Below are 17,880 nucleotides of genomic sequence, written 5' to 3'. Positions count from 1 at the left end.
ACCGATTCTTTCCACTCTGTCTTTATGCACTGTATTATTCTAACACATTAGATAGAATACTTTCTATTCTGTCTACACTGTCTGTGCCCATCATAACTAACTTTTTGCATTGTTCTACTTGTATCCATCCTATCTTTAATCGTTTTATTCTATGCACTGGGTCTCTGTACTGTTTTGTGATTGTCTGTTCAGGATTTTCCAGCTCTATTTGTTCTGCCTATTCTACTTATTGTCTGACTTATTGTCTCTCTCTCTCTTCTTAGTTAATCTCTTCTCACTTCGTCTATTTACATACATCATCACTTACTTATTCCACCTGTATTAGCTCTGCCCGGTCTGCCCCTTTGTAGTTTTATTTCATTTTATTTGTCCTTCAGCTATTCTTGTCTCTATTTGTTTGATTTCAAATATTTGAATTCCAGTCATGTTTTACCAGCTCTGTCCTCTTCTACTGCATATTCTACCAGGTTTAGTTCTTTCTATTCTGGTTATTTGAGGTCTCTGTGTTTATTCACTCAGTCTGTTTTGTCTATTTACGCTCAAACGCACCTCAACATCCTCTTCTTTTTTCTAATAATTCTGCTTTAAGAAGTAGAACACACAATTTTAGCCCTGCCCACTCTGCAGTCAATGCTCTCTCTCTCTCTCTTTCTCTCTTTCTCTGTCTCTCTCCCTCTCTGTGATGCTGGTGTGCACCGTACAAGTAAATGTGTGGAGCTGCAGAGCTGGCCCGGGCTGCTAGCTCATTTAGCTGACTACACACAGGGACACTCAGCACCACGTTAGCCTTTGTAAATAGCAGCAATAGCAGATGACCCACTAACCATCGCATTAGCCAGGACCTGCTATTACACTATGGATCTGTTCTGCAGACTGAGGATTTGACAGCTGCTGTTTCTGCAGCTCATCACATATTCAAAGAAGGGGGAACTGCACCGAGAGGAATTTGCTGATGTGGTGAAAAAGGTGTTGTATAGAAAACAGATGTAAGGTTAAAGTAAAGTGAGATCATTGCATGGATTGATGGGATATTGTTGATGTCATGAAATCATCATTCAGTAGGAGCAGGTGTTAAAAGGGCCGATTGCGTGTGAGAATCCGAAAGGGTACATGTACCGTTTCTGGTTTGCGGATTGATTGTGATGTGCTTAAATGTGTGCATGCACAGACATGTGTGTATGTGTTTATTTTTTTGGTTTATTCATGCCCTTGTGTATATGGATCACTCACACATGTGTGCACATGAAACAAAGAGATGATTGTGGTTTTTTTTCAGTGGAACCTCTTTGACAGGTCTTTCCACAAGTGCCAGAGTAGACAGCTGCTGAAACTGAAGAGGCAAAGCTAGTGTGACGATGCACTGTAATGATCTCTTCACTGTCAGGCCCATTGTTTATATCTGTGTCAGTCAAAATTCCACTGAAGTGTTCTCAAACAATGCTTTTCTGTAAGCTACTGTAACTCCGGTGCCAGTGTCCCAAGTTTCGGTTTTTGTACGGTTGTGGTTGTTGTCGGTTTAGTGTTGCACGTCTGAATCACGCAGGCACGGTTGTGGCATGTTTTCACCATTGTGTTCGTGCAGTTGGGATCAATATGGATGCGTTTAAAGCGCACTAGCGAGCAACTGAAACACATTTGGTGATGACCCACTTCTAACAGGAGCTGGCCTGGATGTTATCATTACACTGGTGACAAACCCTGCTGCTCAGGATGCTAAATTGTGCAGATAATGAACCACGGCCACAGTAGGTGCCTTATGGCTACAGCACTGTACGTTTATATTAGTGGCATCCCTTGCAGTAACAAAATATCAAATAAAACACCATTTGCATGTCATTAGATGAAGATGAATGCCAATCGAATGCTTTAATCTACATTTGATCAGACTTCTAGTGTCACACAGAAAATGACTCTTCAGCTTTGTGCTTCTTCCGATTAGCAGGCCGGCTCTTCCTCGATGCGTGTTTGAACGGCAGAGTGTGTTTACAGTGACAGTATGACTGAAATAAACACATTAAGCCATGCTGAGCTTTCTTATCAAAGCAATCCCAGTGGAGAGCCGGTTGACATGGACACAGTAAATATAGCTGGGAACACTTTGCCAACGGTGCTAAAGGTGCAGCTCTGTGTGAGCTCCCTTGGCTGGAGTCATTCTGTGCATTTTGCATTTTAGGCATTTAGCTGACTCAAAAAATGGACTTACAATGAATGTAGAAAGCTGCAGTTCACATTGCAGTGTTACTACGGGACATTAGATGACAAGCAAGAGTCAAAAGCATAGACGCTCTCTACTGCAGATTGTATACAAGCGCCGTGTTTGAAGGAGATGAGAGTGACCTGATAATTTATGCGGTGACGGCTAAGCTTGCTAACAGGCAAATATAAATCACTTCAGGCCCTCAAGGGATAGTGTATATTAGCAGGTCTTGTCATGTTTGTGCAGGAAGCCTTTGCTAACATGTAACTTCTTTGGAAATGACTGGATTGTGATGACCAGGAAACCAGATTGTATTGTTTTGTAGAGGAAGAAGTGAAAGGAACAGAGTGCAGAATGGTTTGAAGTGTGAAGTGTGTGCACTCTTACCTTCCTTCAATAAAACCATTAAGCTATATGAGCCAACAAAATATTATTCATAGCCATTTCACCTATTTAGAAGATAAGTGGAAAGTTTCATGTGTTTGCCTGTATTCCTACATGTAAATATGCCCATTTGATTTAATTGGTCATTTTTCCCATTACATAACAGTACCCTAATGTTATGCAATTTTACTCATTTTGTGGTAAAGGCTGGTCAAGCTCCTAACAAATTGGCTCAGTTTACATTGAATTGTTTGTTGTGACAGTGTAATTGATAGTATGTCTGGATCCAGGGTGTCATTAGACTTTGGACTGCAGTGGGGAACATGAATTCAGGGTTTCTGGATGACTTGTGTTGCTGTTGTTTTGAAAAGGAAGACAGTCAGCCTAAACAGTTCTCTCTGTTAGTGTTTTCTACATGAGGTTACACCAGAGGTCTTAATTTGGTGATGACTGAAAATAGTATGATTTTGTTATCTCCTATTGACTAATGAATGTGGACAACACAAACATACACAAACACACATTTACATTATCATACTTTTACACAAGTTGAACCTGTAAACAAAGTGTAATGAGAGTGCATATCTGACATTATTGTAAATGGGAGATTCAGTGTTTTACTGCATCTAATGATTTATTGACTTTCTGTCCACAGTTATTCTTCATGGTTTTCTTTCTCAGCAACATGATGGGCAGTTTTCTCATCTCATGTTGTCAATCTCTGACTAAAAAGAATAAAATACGCTATTTTCTTTAGGTTCTAATCACCATCTACTGGTTGGGTCGTGCTGCCAACGGCTGTACCTCCTACAACGGGCCCACGCTGGACCTGAAAGAGTTTGAGGGCCTGCTGTCACAGATGCGAAAGGTTCGGCAAGTCATGTTTAGTATAAATCTAAACTACAGGAACAACACAGACAGTAGTTGATCATGAGGTTGTGTTAAAAAGCTCCTAGCAACCACAGATGATGAGGTATAAGTGATGGAGAAGCTGTTCAGTCCTGTACGCAGAAGATCACATGTTTTATCCCTGTGGAAACCAAATCACAAAGTTACCTGGAGCAAGGACACACAAATTGTGGGATGCACTGGTGCATTGAGTAAATGACTTCTAAGAAATCATCTCAGGTAAAGGACAACACCCTCATCCTAGATTCAGTCATGACCTCTGTTAAATTGGACTCAAGTGTCAATCATCTGGACCTGGTTCTACCTTTTTGCTGACACAAAGAGACAGGAAATTACCATTAGCTAGCCCCCAAGACACACATACACACACACACACAAACAATTATACACACACATACTCATATGACAACCACTCATTACCATGATGTCACCCCCATGCAATTTATTCCACAATGTGACGTCCCTTTGCTGTTCTATAAAACTGAGAAACCACTGCCAACTCAGCAAAATAACTTTCCCAGATGTCCACACGTTGCAGTTGAACAAAATAAAGCCACGTTTCCATGAAACAGAAAAGGTATTCAGTATTTCCCCTAGGTGGACTGCATTGGGGTGGCGGTAGCCTCAGGTGGGGGTCAGGCGGGGGGGATTCGATGCAAAACTTGGGAGAGACTTAGCAGCCACACATCTCTCTCTTCTACGTTTCTCTGTTGAGCGTCGTCACGTAGGCCATTCGTTGCGAACTTTGGTGCTAACCCCCTTGACTTTTCCAGCAGGTGGGGAAACAACGGACATGACTTTTCTTTATCTTGAGAAGCCGCAGCATTTAACTGATACACTGTAGACTGTATTGTACATTTACTTCCAGAGTTGTCACCTATTGACAACTTACTGCTGACCTTTTCCTCTGCTCCACTCGTCACTTTTCTGCCGTTCACGCTAGCTCAACTACTCATTTGATATGCACACACATTGCATACTGCTCTACTGCTTAACAGGAGCTCCGCTACCAAGAGTTTCCCAGGCAGTGACACAGGTAGACTCATATTTCGGCACAGCGCTGCACAGAGGCTCCCAAACACTATGGATGTCCAAATAAATGGGTATTTAGTGTTATTTTTGGCATTAAAAAAAAGATTTATTTGGCCTGATGGGGGTTCTCATTGGCCTGGTGGTCCGCCAGGCCTGTGCAATTATAGAGGAAATACTGATATTATTAATAACGAGGGACTCAAGGAAAGCACATAAGGTGCACGCATTCAGGATTAAATTGGCACTTCCAAGTTCTTCCCAGCTCTTTTAGAGATGATGAAATGGAAGCTGGACCTCACAAAAATGATGATTGAAATGCAAGAAGCAGGTGAATGTGGTGTGGTGTAGCTGCACTTTTTGCTGCTCACTGATCGTAGCTTAGGATAAGTACATCAGTTAAAAGGTTTGTTCACCCAAATTAAAAAAAAAAAAGATATTTTTTTCTCACATAGCACTCGTGGTATCTCGCCTTGCAGATTTTATTTGTCCAAAAATCTTGGCAAATAAAACCAAAACTATCTGCATAGCTAGATAAGGTAAGAAATGTTTCCTTTTTTAAATGTGGGTAAATTCAAACCCTTTTAAATATAATGTATGGGTTTAGGGTTTTACGTTTAGGCAACAAGAATAGTTTGGTTAGCGTTGGGGTAACATTCTGGCAGTGGTCCAATTTAAAAACTGAAATTCGTCATTACTTCCCCAAGTGCATTGGGTGTATGACAGAGATGCAGTGAGTGAAATACAGAAATCCTGTAGTTTGTAATTGCATAACAGACTATACAGGGGTCAGGAACAGGACGTGTTTTACTAGACAGGAAAGGCTTTTCCCCCACCTTCCATTAGCCGCATAGACATGTTTCAACTGCAGACAGGCCGAGGGAGGGGTCCCTGAGGTGAAGAGAGAGTGACAGAGAGGGATTCAAGCAGAGAAAAGGATGACATAACACAAAGTAAGGCAGAAGGAGAAAGAGCGAGAAGGCTAGAGAAAGTTCATCTGCAAAGGACAAGAGAAGTAAATGAGATTTTATAGGTTCAGTTGATGTTGCAGAGTTACAGTGTGATGTTTGTGGTGATGAGGACATGAGCAAACTCTTCAGATATTGTTTGATCAGATACAAATTCAGTTAATGTTCATGCAAAGGGAATTCCTTCTCAATATACATGTACTGAGCACCAGATTTTTATGTCTCTTCCCTTTTGTCTACATGCATTTTACACACATTTGTGCATTTGATGCAACCTGGGTGTGTTTGCATAAATGTTCAGGAGGTGGAGGAGGCAGAGAGCCCTAAACGCAGCATCCGGGACAGTGGCTACATCGACTGCTGGGACTCTGAACGCAGTGACTCTCTCTCCCCGCCACGCCACGGCCGCGAGGACTCGTTCGACAGCCTGGACTCCTTCGGCTCACGCTCACGACAGACCCCGTCGCCAGACGTCCTGGTCGCCCGCGGCAGCAGCGATGGTAGGAAACTTATTTCACAATCTTATATTCACATAGAACTCAATACCTAATACCAATACTACTTTAAGAGTGATTATGATGGTGTAATCATGTACTTAGAAAGATTGTTCCTCAGATATAAGGCTAGAGGTTAAATCTATTCAATAAGCATTGTGTCACTTCAGCCATGGCCATTTGTCTTGTGGGAGGGAAGTAATTCAGTACGGGCTGCTTTGTTTGTGTTAAATTTAGTGTACAGATACACTATACAGATAAATGAGGTGCATTGTCTTTCCAGTGTTACTGTAGTAAGGTCTGTTGTTGTGCTCCCTGTGTTTTTGCAGGACAACGCCCAGAGCTGGTCAAAGGCTATTTGAAAGAATAAAGTGCCTTTTTTTTTTAGGCCTTTTTTGAAGCCAAGCTATATGGTCATTGTTTTCATTTTAGCTACATGTCTTGTGGTGTTTGATAAAGCATGTCCTTGAATTAATGCCTGTGTATGCCCTAAACTGCTCAGCACCTATTGTAGAAGTAAAACATTTAAAATATCGAAATATAAAATAGTTTAAAAAATGTAAATATTAGGGATCCAGTCTTTTATAACTTTATTAATCCAGGACAAAAACTGCATTCACGCCACGTTTCTTTCGTGAAAGCTTCTCGTGTACTTTCTTTGTGTTAGAGTTCATATCAGTGCTAAGATCACTCATATCTGATGTCAGTATGAAATAACTAATATCAAAACGCATGCACGAGCCAAGTTTGAATAACAAATGTGGCCACATCTGTTTCTTATGTCATGGTTACACAGGCTCCTCCAAGATGACATCCTATGACAGACATTCGTCATGTGATGTAAAACACAAGACAGTAGATTTATTTGTCCTAATGGAAACACTGACAACCTCTGATTTAAGTGATTAAATAAAAGTGGTAAGAAGGCTACATGCATAAGGGTCTGACTCTGATTTGATACAAATCAGGGATTTAAAAGTGCAATTTCATGTTCATGTAGTAATTTGCAGTTAATACATCTGTGTTCCCTTAGAGGAATAAAATTGGAACAGTTTGAGCTGTAGTTTAAACAATGTGAGACACTGAACCCCTTCCTGCTCAGTTGTAGCTCTGTTGTAGAACATTAGATCAGCGTTTATGATTGAAATACTGATATTAAGATGTTTTTCTGACTTTGTCGAGCCATTCTCCCACCACACCCCCTCATTGCTTCTATTCATTCAACTGACTATTCAGTACACAACTATCCCCCCTCCTTTTTTTAGACAAATAACAGAGTGATAAATAAATTCTCCTCCTCCTCTTGATCTTTTTTCTTCCTCATTTTCTTCTCTGATTTTACCGTCCCTTTACAAAGTTGCATATTGCAGCAATTCTGTTTTATTGTACAGTAATTGAATCTATTTCTGCATCTGTGTGGGTCTATTTATGTACAGTATGATCTAACGGGTGCCTTAGCCACCGTGCTTGTCGAGGCTCGCTATTCATACTATTCGTGACACCTTTCAGTGAGGATTTCCAGTCCTGCCATTGACATCGAAACAAAAGTATCTTTGTGCTTCAGTGTTTCAGCCTGTTGTCCTGGACTACGGCTGTTTGATGGCTCTCTTGAAGTGAGGAATGAGATGATGAGTGACAGCGCTATAGAGAGATGAAGCAGTCTAATGTAGCATGTGACACAAAGAAGAGAAAGAGAAAAGAAGTGTGGTTGTTTGAACGATGGCTGGCAGAGGTTTTTAGATCTGACAGTTTGGTGGATTTGTCAAAGATCACTGGATAACAGAAACCGATAGGGTTTCGGTTTAAGGACAAAGAACAGGATTCCATATAATGACACAACCTCATCTTCATCATAACGACCTAACTCATCAAATGAAGTTTATGAAACGTGACTTCCTTAGTTGAAATATCCTGGCAATAAGATGTGCAGATTTTTTTTTTTAGTTTTCCAAGAATATCTCTTTAGATTTTAAGTATTGTACAAGGAAATTCATGTATGATTGATTTTACCTCCCTCGTCCACTATTTCATGAGTCTCTTATGTCACTTGTCATGAAAACAGGCTCATGCTCTCTGTAAGGATTCTCCCAGCCAACTTTCCATAAAGGCTGTGCAGTAACAATACCAGATAGGTATTTCTCACTTTTATTTCTAACCTTTCTTTTCTAGATTTCTCCCTAAATTATCCTCTATTTGTTTTTAGGTGGTTGTTTCAGTGTTTGCTGTGAGATTCAAAAGCTAATAGACTCTACAGGTATTAACATATACACAGAGCTACACTGGTGCATACAATAAAGAATCACTGACACTAAAGCTGAATATAAAGATCAGATTGCGTGCATTTTCTCTTTATATATTGCTGTTTCTTTCAGTGTATAATAACATTGTTTTCACAGAAGTGGGAAGATGTAATATTAAGTTTTTCAAGACAAGCACAGACTGCAAACAGCTGTGCAGGTTTTTTTTATGCCTTGTGCTGAAGTCAAAAATGGGTTGGTTGCATATACAGTAAATACTTCGTGATGCCAAGCTGACTATATGCTGTCATTGAAAGCTGTTGATCGCCCCGCTGTGTTTGAATGTAACCCTTTTAAACTTTAATGACAGCCTATAAAAGGTTACAGCAGTCATCACAAAGCGTAATGTACGTTTCATCTCGGAGCTGCATGTGGGAAAACAAAGAGCAAAGCCAAGCATCCTGTCTGACTGTGTTTTTGTTTTGAGGGAAGTGCAAAGGAAACTTCCATCTCCGAAGCCAAAGCTGCTGTCACCAAGAGTCATTCTACCCAAAAATGTAGTTATTGTTTTAGAAGTTGATGTTAGCTTCCTAGAAATGAGGAAAAAAATGCACTTCTGTAGCATTTACTGTTAAAAACAAAGCGATTAACCCTGTCATTTGGTAATTTATTTTGTCATCCTTGCAGATAAGCAGCTATAGGTTTCGATATGAGATATCTAGACTTTGGTGTCAGTTATTCTAAATAAAAGAACAAAGCTTGTTAAACAGTCACATTTTTGTACTTAGTTCAACAGTCACACAAGAAGAAGTCCATAAAAGGACTGAGAGACACCACTTACACCTCCTAAATTAGCCTTAATAGACTAGAATGTAAAGCTGCCAAAAGACACTATTTTATACCCTCTTACTCTTAATGCAAGCGTTGTCACGTTCACTCCACCAACATATATAACCCACAGCTGATAAGTCACATTGTCAAGCTGCTTGTATCCCCGTACACCCGCATTTCATCGAAAGCAGCAATCTCAGTTACTTTAAAATTAAGGAATTAATTACTAACTGATGAAAAAATGAGGAGGCAGGTTTGAGAAGTGGGCATACCAAAGAACTAAATACCACACTTAATAAAAGAATACTCCTGGAATGCTTTGAACATTACAGATTGATGATATATTGCAACATAAGAGTATCTGAAGTTGGAATTTGCTTTAGATATTTGTTGGATTTATTACTGTCAGGTCCACTTGGTGGTTCAGTCACGTTAAGAGGGATAAAGATGTTGGTCAAAGGCCAAAATCTACATATGTGGTTCAACAGTTTATAGAAATCTGCATGTCTGATGATATTTATATGTCCTTTCCACTGTTCTGGTTATCACAATATAAGAGTTCAGATCAGATCCAGGAGGCACAGACAAGAGAAGTTAGAAGAGGATAACAATGCAGGTATCAGCCAATCACATGGCGCCTTCAGTACACCTAAAACAGGAGCATCCAGTTATTAACATGCATCCAAACCCTGCCCAGCCTGGTTTTCCCTGCCCTGACCTTAAGTCTTTTCTCTATTGAGCTCTGTAAACTGACTTCACCCTGATAGTAATTAGGGGACAGGGAGAAGAGTTTAATTCAATCTCCAAAAGAAATTCAATATTGGCAGTGCTCTTTTGTTTGGGCCAAGTTTTGTAGATGGATACAGTGTTGATAAAAGAGGCACTTTGTGCTTCTGTTGCTCCTACAGTACAGCCTGTCCTACTCTTTTTTCTATTTTTGCAAGACAACACCCATTGCTAGTTAACAGCTGTTTGAAAGAATAAACAGAGAAATGTCCTTGAGATGGTTTTCACTGTCTGTAAAAAAAATAAACAAAAAAAACAATCCCTGAAGTCCAGCAGGAAGTTTTTCTATTACATCAGTTATCAAATCTGTGAAGGGTTTTAACACTGCGTCACTGCTACATGCCTTCATGCTCAGTTCCAAATCGCTGCTCATATCCAACTGTTCGTATCTGTCCAGGACTCAACTCCCATCCAATGTCATCAGGAAGTGACAGAGATGTAAAAACATGGTCACTTTTCAATGTGGTTAAGATCAGCATTAAAAATGTGACTCCCTACAGACTTTTGCTGCTCATCCGGCTTAGAAAGATCTGTGTCATATAATTGGAAAAAAAAGACAAAAAGACATCTTACTTTGCAGCATGAATACAATCCCAGAAAGTGTCATCATTTATTTCACTTTAATGCTCTTAGAAGTTTTGTGGGTATCACTATCATCTTTTCAGTTATTTAACTAGACTCCACTGCTTTTACATTTCCTGTAGTATGACTGCATGTTGATGATTATTGATATGAATAGGTTTCTGTGAAGCCCTGGTACAGTATGGCACTGAACCATGATAAACGTTCCCTCGAGCTTCAGTGTTACCATATGTGCAAAGAGAGGAGATCGCCCCATGAAGACATATGTTGTTCCTTAGAGATGGATAGACTTGGATACTAGAGTCACTCATGTTTCCAATTGATGGGTTAAGAGTCATAATTGAACCATTCATTGTTGGAAGTGCAGATACCCCGAGGCCTCTTCTGGACCTTGATCTGTCAATCTTTTATACCACATAAAAATGAAGAAGTCTATTGATAGAAGAAGAGGTTTTCACAAGTTCAAAATGCGACGTTTGTTTCCACTGGGAGTTGTGGCTGCATCCATATGTATCCGTTCAAAAGTTAAGGTTTAGATCTAGTTGAAATAGGTCATAGATCGAGTACACACACATTCAAAGGGAGAGGAATTCCAGTAGCACATGTGCTGACCATCTTGGAGAGGAATTTTTGGAGACCTTGAGTAAGGCGAGAGTGAAGGTATCTATTACCTGCTGTTGTTCATATTGCATTTGGGCTAGCATTAGCAAAAAAAAAGCTAAATTAAGGTGGAAATGACTGGTGTACTAATGGCACATCACTGGAATTGTTGTGACCTTCATCCTCATTTCTTTGTTCTGTATATACGCTGAGGATCGCACAATAACATCTCGCAAAGGAATTTAAGACGCCAAGCAGGGAAAGTCCTTGAGCGATGCACTTCTGCAAAGCCAGGTGTTGCCACTGACATTAAAGAGCTAATAATGTGTTTAAAATCTGATACAGACAGACACAGTGGCATCCTAAGTGAATTCTTCCGAATAGTAGGCTAGAATTTAGACAGCAGATGCTGCACAATACAAATTTAGTGATGATTTATGTGTCTTGCTTTGTTTCATAAAAAACAGCCCATCAACCTGCTAGGTGTTGATTTATGTTCAGTCACTGGAATGCGCTACATATAATGATATGTAACAGCAACTGTAATGTTTTGTAGGCCTATATAATGTAACAGCACGGTAAGGTTTTTTTGCAGATTTAAAGTGATATTTAATTCAGAGATTAGCAATCTGGGGTAGTCACCATGAGATTCCTCAATCAAGTGTCTCTCTGTTCAATTTATTTTAAGATTTATTCTCTCTGTCTGTCTCTCCCTCCCTTTCTATCTCTCTCTCTCTCTCTCTCACTCTGACAATGACTCAGCAACCTGGGTTCATCTTGCTCACTGGGATGTTTAAAGGGGAATCACGGTTCATTTTAAAACATAGCATCATTTAGAGGGTAATTGAACATATCAGAGACATTGCTGCTACTAGACTACTGTGTAATCACTGTTCATTTGAATAGGACAATTAAGGGAGTATAGAATTGCAAAGAAATATGCTGTCTAAATAATCTTAACACAGAGTTACTTTGTTTTCCATCCCAGTAATCGGAGCCTGTTCTTTATAGACTTTAAGTAATGGAAATCAAATATGCCACCTGTTCAAGTATGAGCAGTCACTTCAGTATTATGATGACTTGCTTCCTCAATAACGTTTAAAAGTAATTCCACATACTAAGCCTTTATTCAATGACTCCTAGCAAAAAATTAAAATTAACTCCTTTTAATTGTAATAAATTCGTCTAAATCATGCAAAGAAGCTCTACTTACCTTTCACTGTCTCCTGAATAATACGATTATTTTTAAAATGGCTGCTGTTTTTCTCTTAACAGAACAAATATTGTATGGTGATTGTGGAATTCAGTTTGTGGAAGTGCATCTGCAAACCTAAAACTATGACCAAATCAGCCGCAGGTATAGTAAAAGGTCCATGAAACCAATAAAAATCTTCATTACTTCTTCTTCTACCCTTAACAGGCCGCGGCAGCGACTCAGAGTCCGACGGCGCCCCCCACAGGAAGATGCCAGACGTCCGTAAAGACGACATGTTGGCACGGCGGACCTCAGTCAGCGAGCCCCGAACCGCCATGCCCTTCAACCAGTACCTGCCCAACAAGAGCAACCAGAGCGGATATGTGCCAACCCCACTACGCAAGAAGAAGAACGACAAAGAGGATGCAGGACGCAAGAGCTGGAGTACTGCCACTTCCCCTATAGGGGGAGACAGACCTTTCAGGTGAGTGTGACTTTAATGAGAAACTTAAAAATGACAGAATTAAGCAGCATAATGATTGAGCTTTTCTTGTCTATTTGGGTAATTCAAAACGTAATGGAATTTTAAAAAAAAGTAGTAAAAAAGAGTCATGTTTCACTGATTGAATGTTGTCCTATGCAGCTGAACTCTGTACTAAGTCTGTGAATGCTTATACACTTAACCACTTTATATTGAAAAAATATTTCTCCTCCAGGTTTTGCATATGAAGCTTGAATTTCAAGGTTCTTTGAGCAATACATAAGAAATATATAATAAATATACTGTTAGGTATTCCTGTTTTTGTTCTCAGAATATTAACATCCTATTTCCTAGACAAAACAATTATTTGTCTTAAGCTTTCCTGTATGAATTTGTTATAATCCTTGACACAGGTACATTTTACATTTGATAATATTTGATTTAAAGATGGGTTGGACCACCAGAGCTGAGCCAGTAGAGGTCCTGAATGTTGCTGGTGGTTGTCAGGAGGAGGAGGAGTGTAGTTGTGTTATGAACCGGTTATTTGAGGATAGTTTGTGCTACTATGACCTTGTTTCAACCAGAAAATGATTGCTGCAATTTATTTTGGCAGAGAAATTTAGGTATTTCTGCTTTTAGCTGACAATGCAGTTTGATCAGAGAAAGTCTTATAATAAATATATAATAAATATGATCTAGCATCCATCTGACATGTTTTGTGTCTTTAAGTTTGCATGAGAAATGTTAGACACAAAGAAGTAAAATATGGCTGGAGGTAGACCATGAAGTAGTTACCAGAATTGACGAAACAAATGATATCTTCCTTATTTTTCACTACTTCACTATGTTAGTACACATCGACATCCTCTGTAGGTCATCTTGTGTTGTTTATTCATTTCGCAAGAATAGATGTCTCTTGTGTCAAATTACAGATGTCTGGAATCAGACTTTTCAACTGTTGATTATTTTTCTCTGTCCAGTTCTGTACATATGGGAGTGGCTGATGGAGGCCAGATGTGCATTTTCATTGGCTCCGACTCTGATTGAAGCAAAAGTGTGAAATATGCCACATAGACAAAAATGAGGCAGATTTAGGTCTAAAGGTCTTATTGGCATTTATTGGTTTGGCATGTCATCATAAGAACGCTGGGATCACGGATTTCATTTTGTGAAATATTTCATCGTTGTCTTGGCTCTTCTTGTAGAAGTTTCAAATATCTGCTTGCTAAGTAGATTCCTTGATGTTCTTTGATCAGTCATAGTATCAGTATGTGCAGTATTAGTGGTGTGTATAGCGTATGGTTGTGTCAGGGTTCGACTGATATTAGTTTTTGAAGGCTGATATTTTGAGGTTTTACGTATCGTAATTTAGCTGCATTGACGGACAACGGCAGGAGATTGAAGATATTTGTTTAAAGGCCATATTTATAATATCTGCATATTTCTAAGCAGCATTTTCGAGTGGGTGGATATACTGTAGTGATTACTTCATGTGCATTGTGCATCACCCACTGTGTGCTGCTAATTTATCACTCATTTCTCCTATTAACTTCATCCATCATGGTGTTACATCAAAATTCATGTATTAATTGATTTTTGCATTTATTGTTATTATTTTTTTTTCTCCTCCATCTCCTTCCTTTGCATTGTGTGCCATGCTGTTTCCCCTCTTTGTGTCTTCTACCTCTTATCCCTCACCACATTCATGCTTGTTCCATGTCTTGTGACCATCATGTTGTGGTTATCCTCATGTCTTTGTTGCTTATTTTGCTCCAATGTGATTACGCCTTACTTTCCTGTGTGATGCATGTAACTGGGCGATATAACAGTCTAATTGAGGTCCCCAGCATAGTCGCCCCACCTCCAGTGTCCCCCAGTCTGTCCCCCACCCTGCCCCCTGAACCCCAGACACAGATTGAGAAGGAGAGCCAGAGGAAAGGGGAGTGGACTCCCTCCACAGCTTGCATTGAGGTCCATACAGCAGGCTTGAGGAGGAGCAGTGAGCCTCTACCCTGTAGCCTCCCCCAGCCCTATGCAGAGCCCCCCAGTGAGGCTGTAAATCACCTGACGGTCACCTCTGAGCAAAGGTCTTAGTTCATGTTTTTCTCAGTTCCCCAAATCAGCAGCCAAATTGTCTTTTCATAGTCATAATTCTCATTCATAGTTCCTTCCTCTAAATGAATCAGTCTTAAAGCTAATTGATTGTCTTACAGAATTTGAAATTTCTTGTTAATATTTTCCTAATGATAAATTGTTGATATTGCTTTTGTTTTTTTTTCATGTTGTCCTTAATATTGGCCATAAATTAAGTCAGCAGTGCAGGTTTTTATTTTAGCTCATCATTTCTTTTATTTAAGGGTCATTCAAACCCCTAGACATCTGGCCACGTAGATAAAAAAGTGTAAGCTTTGAAATATATGCTTCTGAGACCCCTGCCTGCACCATCATACACTGCTGGAATTTTGTTTGTGCCACTCAAAAGACAGAAAAATTATATTTGAAAATCTCAACAATAGTACGTGTCTCCAAAAACAATGTCTCAGTTACTTAGGATAATCCACAGACTGCTGAGAAGAATTTTCACACCATCTGGTCCTTTTCCTCTTTGGCATTGCCATGGCCAGTTCATTGTTTCCATTAGAGTTAACAAGTTACATGAAGGACATATCGGTATCCAGGGTCTTTATCAAGCAGGCGAGCCTGGGGCCACAACTTTTACAATTGGTGTCAGGTAGCAAGGTGAGGATTATGAGCTGTCATGAGAAAAGTGTTGTATATTTACAGTTCAGAAGTCCAGTGCGATCGTAATGTCCCCCTCTTGTATCAGTTTAGTTCTCTGATGTTATTTCACAATCCAGCCACAATCCAGCTTTATCCGGTGTTATTTCCTAGTCAAGAAGAGGTTTCATTCACAGTCCTGTTAGAGAGTTATTAGAGTCACACCCCCAGTTTCCAGCTTTTTCTGGCAAATGTTATGGCACTGATTTGATTGTCAGTGTTTCAAGGGAGTGAAAAGAATCCTCACCAGAAATCTTTTTGTTGTGATTTATAGCTGCGTTCCAAGGGAACAGGGGATTTTGTACGATGTTTCTAAAAGACTCTGATATGTGCTGCTGCTTTAGTTGGTAACAGCTTACATTTTCCAGAAGATAACTGAGACTGGAATTTGTGCATTTTAGCACTGCCAGGAGTTAACGCTGCTAAGTGGTTGTATCACATCAGCATATCAGTGTTTCTAGTTTTCCAGCAAATTGTGTGGTCAAAGCTGTGTGAGCTGACATTGAGCTCCGTGGTGGTGGTGGTGGTGGTGGTGGTGTGTTAGCTGTTTATTGTGTTTCTTAGCTTGAGTAGAAATGGAGAGTGAGGTGTAACATTTTGTGGGGTGAATATTTATTTTTATTTTCACCAGAGACTCAGCTGAGAGACAAAAATATGAAATGAGGTATTCTGAATAGATAAACTCTAAATCTAGAAATAAAACAAGCTCGGACCAAGAAACACAATTGAGTGCCTTGTAGTTTCCAATAATATTGCGATAGGCCATTCTTTCTAGACTACTGTTGAACTCTTGGGACAAAACCGTGCATACCTTAAAATACAAACCATACATCCAGCACATACACACAAATATGTGTCTACGCACACAAACACATTCGCAGGGAACATGAACATGCGGCCCACCCTAAGGATGTAAGGAAATGAGGCCTTTTTCCTTCCCTGACCCTGAGCAGGCTGGGACTGAGTCTGGCCCTTTCACTGCCGGCAGCTGGCCAGTCTCTCCCTCCCTGCCATGCATTCTGGGAATTTACAGTCGAATAATAAGCCTCCCTGAAAGTAGCTGTTCATCACAGGATAACAAACAACAGAGCGTTCAGTGAATTTTGGTTTGTGACTCAAATTTGTTTTCCCGTCCAGTCTGCACTGAAGGGATTTGTGACCTTGCTATACTATTTTCTCAGATTTATGTCTTCAAAAACCTCCATTTAGGCTCCTCCAGAGGAATGCTGTCTGATGATATAGGATGATAACCAGGCAGCAATACGTTTAGTTTGCTCTGCTCTCTGCAGTACTCCAGCTCGCTCGTGCTCAGAGGAACTCTTCCATCATCCGTCGACCCTAGCGGCAAACGCTACGGCAGCATCTGCGGTTGCAACAAGCCCCCTCAACACATCTGGGAAACATCCACCTGTGACAGACCGAGAGGAGGCAGGAGCGAAGAAGGGAGACGTCGGTGCTCCGTCAGTCGCAGATGCAGACGATAAGCGGGCCCGTCGTACGCTGACGACACCCAAACACGTCACCATCCCGAGCCCCTCTCACTTCCTTCCTGTGCCCGCCGCCATGGCAACCACTACAGCTGCACCAACGGATACAGGACGACGGAAGGGAAGGGCGCTGAGTGAAAGTGACAACCCACAAGGAGGGACATCTTGGTTGGACAGCAATCTTCCAGCAACGTGAGCCCCGTCTAGCAACTACACTAAATGTTATGAATTTCTACCGCGTTTTCATGATCCTTTTTGAATATTCTATCTGAACATGTGACCTTGACCTCAGATGGCAATGGATGACAACTACCTAAAGATTGCATGACCTTATTTACATGTATGCAAGTTGATACTGTTTGCCAAACAGCAGTTGTTATTGTACACAGGATGCATGGAAACTCTGAAAAACATATTTTTTCTCATTTCCTTGCTTTTTTTCTGTAACGAAATTTGGAGAAGAATGAAGACGTCTGAGAATGTGGTCTTAACAATTAACAACGCATGACCTTAACTGACAATCTTTGACCTCTTCAGGAGACCCAGTGAGGGAATAACTCCAATGGATGCTGAATTGCATTTAAACAAATTTGACCTACTTTCATTTTTATCATCCATAATACATTTGGCGAATCTTGCACACATGTACTGTACGTGTTTAAATGCATAAATTGGTCCAGCCATAATGCAGTCACACCTTGAACATAGAGTTTATTCCAATAATGACAAAATAAATAATGGTGTTGGCTTTAATGCAAGCCATTGTATCAGAAGCAGACATCCTCCTACAAAAAGTCATTTTTCAAAACAATCTATCTGGTTTTGATTTAGTGAAGCTCTTTATTAAGTCTCCTTTTTTCTCTTGTGGTAAGCGACCGCAGGCCACACTTTCTCTCACACCCCTGTAACATCACAGAGGCGG

The 17,880-nt window shown here is 40.2% G+C and overlaps 1 protein-coding gene across 9 annotated transcripts in view; it reads left to right on the top strand.

Annotated features, from left to right (window-relative positions):
* LOC122991065 (LIM and calponin homology domains-containing protein 1-like) overlaps positions 1-17,880 on the top strand; it is a 95,785-nt gene that overhangs the window by 58,323 nt on the left and 19,582 nt on the right. For 6 of the 9 annotated variants that reach the window (XM_044364672.1, XM_044364670.1, XM_044364669.1 and 3 more), the window contains exons 6-10: positions 3,339-3,449; positions 5,789-5,987; positions 12,438-12,696; positions 14,523-14,780; positions 16,761-17,150. In XM_044364672.1, the coding sequence (XP_044220607.1) occupies positions 3,339-3,449; positions 5,789-5,987; positions 12,438-12,696; positions 14,523-14,780; positions 16,761-17,150 (1,217 nt within the window). The remainder of the gene's footprint in view (positions 1-3,338; positions 3,450-5,788; positions 5,988-12,437; positions 12,697-14,522; positions 14,781-16,760; positions 17,151-17,880) is intronic. The other 3 variants (XM_044364678.1, XM_044364677.1, XM_044364676.1) reach the window with 2 other exon arrangements.

Source organism: Thunnus albacares, chromosome 10 (genome assembly GCF_914725855.1).
Source record: "Thunnus albacares chromosome 10, fThuAlb1.1, whole genome shotgun sequence".
In the NCBI taxonomy this organism is placed as follows: domain Eukaryota; kingdom Metazoa; phylum Chordata; class Actinopteri; order Scombriformes; family Scombridae; genus Thunnus; species Thunnus albacares.
This window is presented reverse-complemented; position numbering and strand designations above follow the sequence as displayed.